Source organism: Octopus bimaculoides, chromosome 1 (assembly GCF_001194135.2).
Source record: "Octopus bimaculoides isolate UCB-OBI-ISO-001 chromosome 1, ASM119413v2, whole genome shotgun sequence".
Taxonomy (NCBI): domain Eukaryota; kingdom Metazoa; phylum Mollusca; class Cephalopoda; order Octopoda; family Octopodidae; genus Octopus; species Octopus bimaculoides.
Window position 1 is genome coordinate 152,064,460 of NC_068981.1, and position 3,404 is coordinate 152,067,863.

A 3,404-nucleotide genomic window follows, 5' to 3' on the forward strand; every position below is an offset into this window, starting at 1 on the left:
TATATATATATAGATACATATATAGACATACATATACACACACATATATATGTATATGTATGTATATATTATATAAACATGTATACACACACTCATAAATATATTTATATTGTATATCACATAATGTCTAATATATCAGAAAATATTTGAAAATTCAAGAATTTTAAAGATATACTTACCTTCTCTTTAAACTAGCTTCTTGTTGTTTATTACTGATCTGAATAATTTCTTCCCGGAAAGCTTCTCTAGTGCTTTTCTTCACAAGAGATTTTATAGCAGGTTTTATTTCCAAATATGCCGGTGGTACCCATCCTTGTTTAGCAGGGGTACTTTTTGTTGGTTTTGTGCGAACAAGCCATTGTCCACAATTTTCCATGTCCAAAACTTCTACAAACTGACCTTCACTGAGTCGAATGCTGTCAGTACAATCTTCATCTGGCTTGTAATCCGCAAGGACGACATAGATAGGAAATCCCTTTAAATTGCAATGAAGAAAATTCAGCAGTTAAATATCATTGAAAACAAGTAGGCAAATATGGATTTAATATAATATAGAGTATCAACCAAAACTCATTCACATTATCATATTGGGTCATCCCATAAATAATGCAGTTTTTTTATACTTCTTTTATTTTTCAAATTTAATATAAACAAAGTTCTTTTTTATTCTAAAATATACTCTCCTTCATTTTCTACAATGCTCTTCCATCTATCTAGTAGACTTGCAAGACTCCTCTTCCAAAATTCACTTGTGCATGATGAAAAATACTCCTCCAGTACTACTCTGACCTCGTCTACAGAAATCATATTTTTCCTGTCCAAAAGATTTTGAAGATTGCGGAATAAACGATAATCAGATGGGGCAATGTTCAGCGTATATGGTGGGTGGGGCATCGTTTCCCACTCAAACTGCTCCAGCCTTTGGAATGTCATCCTCGATGTAAGTGGCTGAGCATTATCCTGATGAAAGAACACCTTTCAACTTAAAAACAAAGATGGTTGTTTTTCTTCTAGCACTGACTTAAGCTGCTCAAGCTGCTCACAGTAGATCTCCTTTGTTATCACTTAGTTTGTGTTTGAAAGTTTATAGTGGACTAAACCTTTCATATCCCACCAATCGGATAACAACACCTTACATGGGTGAAGACCTACTTTAGCCTGGGGTGCCAGTGTTTTTCCTTTTCCTACCCACAGTCTTTGGCACTTGACGTTTTTAAAGAGAACCCATTTCTCATCACTACTCACTACTTGGTCCAAAAAAGGTTCATTCATGAGATGTGACAGCAAAGAAGAGCACATATTCACTCTCTGTGCACGATTAGACTCAGAAAGTTTGTGAGGAACCCATTGACCCATTTTGCTGACTTTTCCAATGGCATGCAGATGTCGATGAATGGTTGAATGAACAAATCCAAGTATCTCTGCTAGTTGCTCAACAGTTAAGATGGGATTTTGTTTCAACAGGGTTTGCAGAACGTCTTTGTTGAGCTCTACAGATCTTCCAGGATGAGGCTTGTCTTCTAGGCTGTAGTTTCCAGCTCGGAATTTCTGGAACCACCGTTGACACTGGCTTACACTTATTGTCCAATCTCCATATATTGCATTAATATTCCTTGCACTTTTTCTTGCATTGTTGCCTTTATTGAACTCATAATGCAAAATATGCAGAATATGCTCCTCTGTCACTTCCATTATAGCTTTGAATAAATAACTGTTAAAATCGAACTACACTCTTCAGAACTTGCAGGAAGAATAAGCACAAGGTAAATTACAACCTGCTTTTATAGAAAGTTGATGCAGGTAGTTTATCCTGTCCCCCTCCGACTTTTACTTCATGCAATTGAAATAAAAACGCATTATTTACGGGATGACCCAATACTTAAATTTCAAATATAGTAACAGAAAAATTCATTTGAAGTCTTAGAATTACTCTAAATGTGTAAGACACTTAAATATATAAAACAAATGCTTTACTTCATGTAAAAAGCTGTCCTCTTCCTCTTCTGATGATAATGCTTCTTTGTCAGGAGACATTCTACCACTTGGTGACTTTGATTTATGGTCCCTTTTCAGAGAAATTGTGTCTGAAATTTAAATTTACTCCAATTTAGATATTAATCAATAAGATTATTTTACATGGTAACTACATAAAGTAAATAAGATTATTTTAATATTATGTATATTCAATTTCAAATTTTTCAAGAATACTGAATTCAAAGTAAATACTGAAGGGTTTCTGCTCATCTCACTTTCACATTATAAAGCAATATGCCATTTTAAAAGAAGTATATATTTGTATGAAACAAAATATTACAATTTAATGAACTCTTTAAACTTTTATGTATAATTATTGTTATACATATTTAAATATGCAGAAAGTATTTCAATGTATGCATTCGTTTTCTGCAAAACAATGTAACCAAAACAGTATTAGGGTATAATTTTAATTAATTAAAATTTTTTGGCTTATCATATCAGGTACGTTAGTACTCACTTTACTTTTATATATATATATTTTAGCACCATGCACTACTGGGATCCTCTACATACCCCAACAATCACCACTCTTTCTTTTTGGTTGTCATAATACAAAGTATTTATTGGAGTTAAATTATTTTCACTATACTGCCAAGGATCAGAAACACTCCCATTATTTTAAATGATCATATTCCAGAATCGAGTCCCCTGCTTTTTTTTACCAGAATTAATTATAATTGGCATAATGATTTAGACTCAACAAAAATTGAATTCATTTAGCATAAAGTTTTCAGCTTGAATTTCTAGTTTGGAATGTTTCCATTCGATTGGTTATTTTGATAATGATGCTACTTTTCACATCAAACTAATTCAAATATTACATACCTTCTTTTGTTTTATCCATCATTAGCATTTTTGAAGGAACACTGCATACCTGTTACAAAACAAAAAGGATTAGATAAAAGAGAAAAGTGAAATTAAATGATAGAACATAGTTTTGACTTTACTAATTCTGTAGTTATGGTAAACTTGAAACACATCTTCATAAATTTTATAATTATTCATAAACAAATATAAATACTCTTATTACATTATAATAACACATTTTAGTTTTGTGGAAGATTAAACAATTAAAAATCATTGAAGTATAAAAAAATATAGGTATTTTAATGTCTCAAAATAATTAGTACCTGATCCCTCCTTTCTAAACTTTGCACAACCCACATTTCAGTGTCTGTTGAATTAAGGACCATGACTTGAGCGTCTTTTTGTAGTGTCACATTAGTTTTAGTATCAGTAAAATCACACACAAGTGAATAGATTGGTACAGCATCCTACAAAACAATTGGAAAAAACAGCTTTAACAAAAATTAAGCTGGTTTTAATTGTCTTATAAAATTTTCAAAAATCATGAGGTGTGGATATAT

At 31.8% G+C, this 3,404-nt stretch overlaps 1 protein-coding gene across 1 annotated transcript in view; it reads right to left on the minus strand.

The window, feature by feature from the left end:
* The window catches only part of LOC106869541 (obscurin), a gene marked incomplete at its 3' end in the record, with an annotated part of 380,350 nt that overhangs the window by 25,571 nt on the left and 351,375 nt on the right, over positions 1-3,404 (minus strand). Inside the window, exons 147-150 of the mRNA XM_052970280.1 lie at positions 3,168-3,311; positions 2,863-2,911; positions 1,975-2,084; positions 180-475 (exon numbers count right to left, since the gene is read on the minus strand). Coding sequence (XP_052826240.1) covers positions 180-475; positions 1,975-2,084; positions 2,863-2,911; positions 3,168-3,311 — 599 coding nt within the window. The remainder of the gene's footprint in view (positions 1-179; positions 476-1,974; positions 2,085-2,862; positions 2,912-3,167; positions 3,312-3,404) is intronic.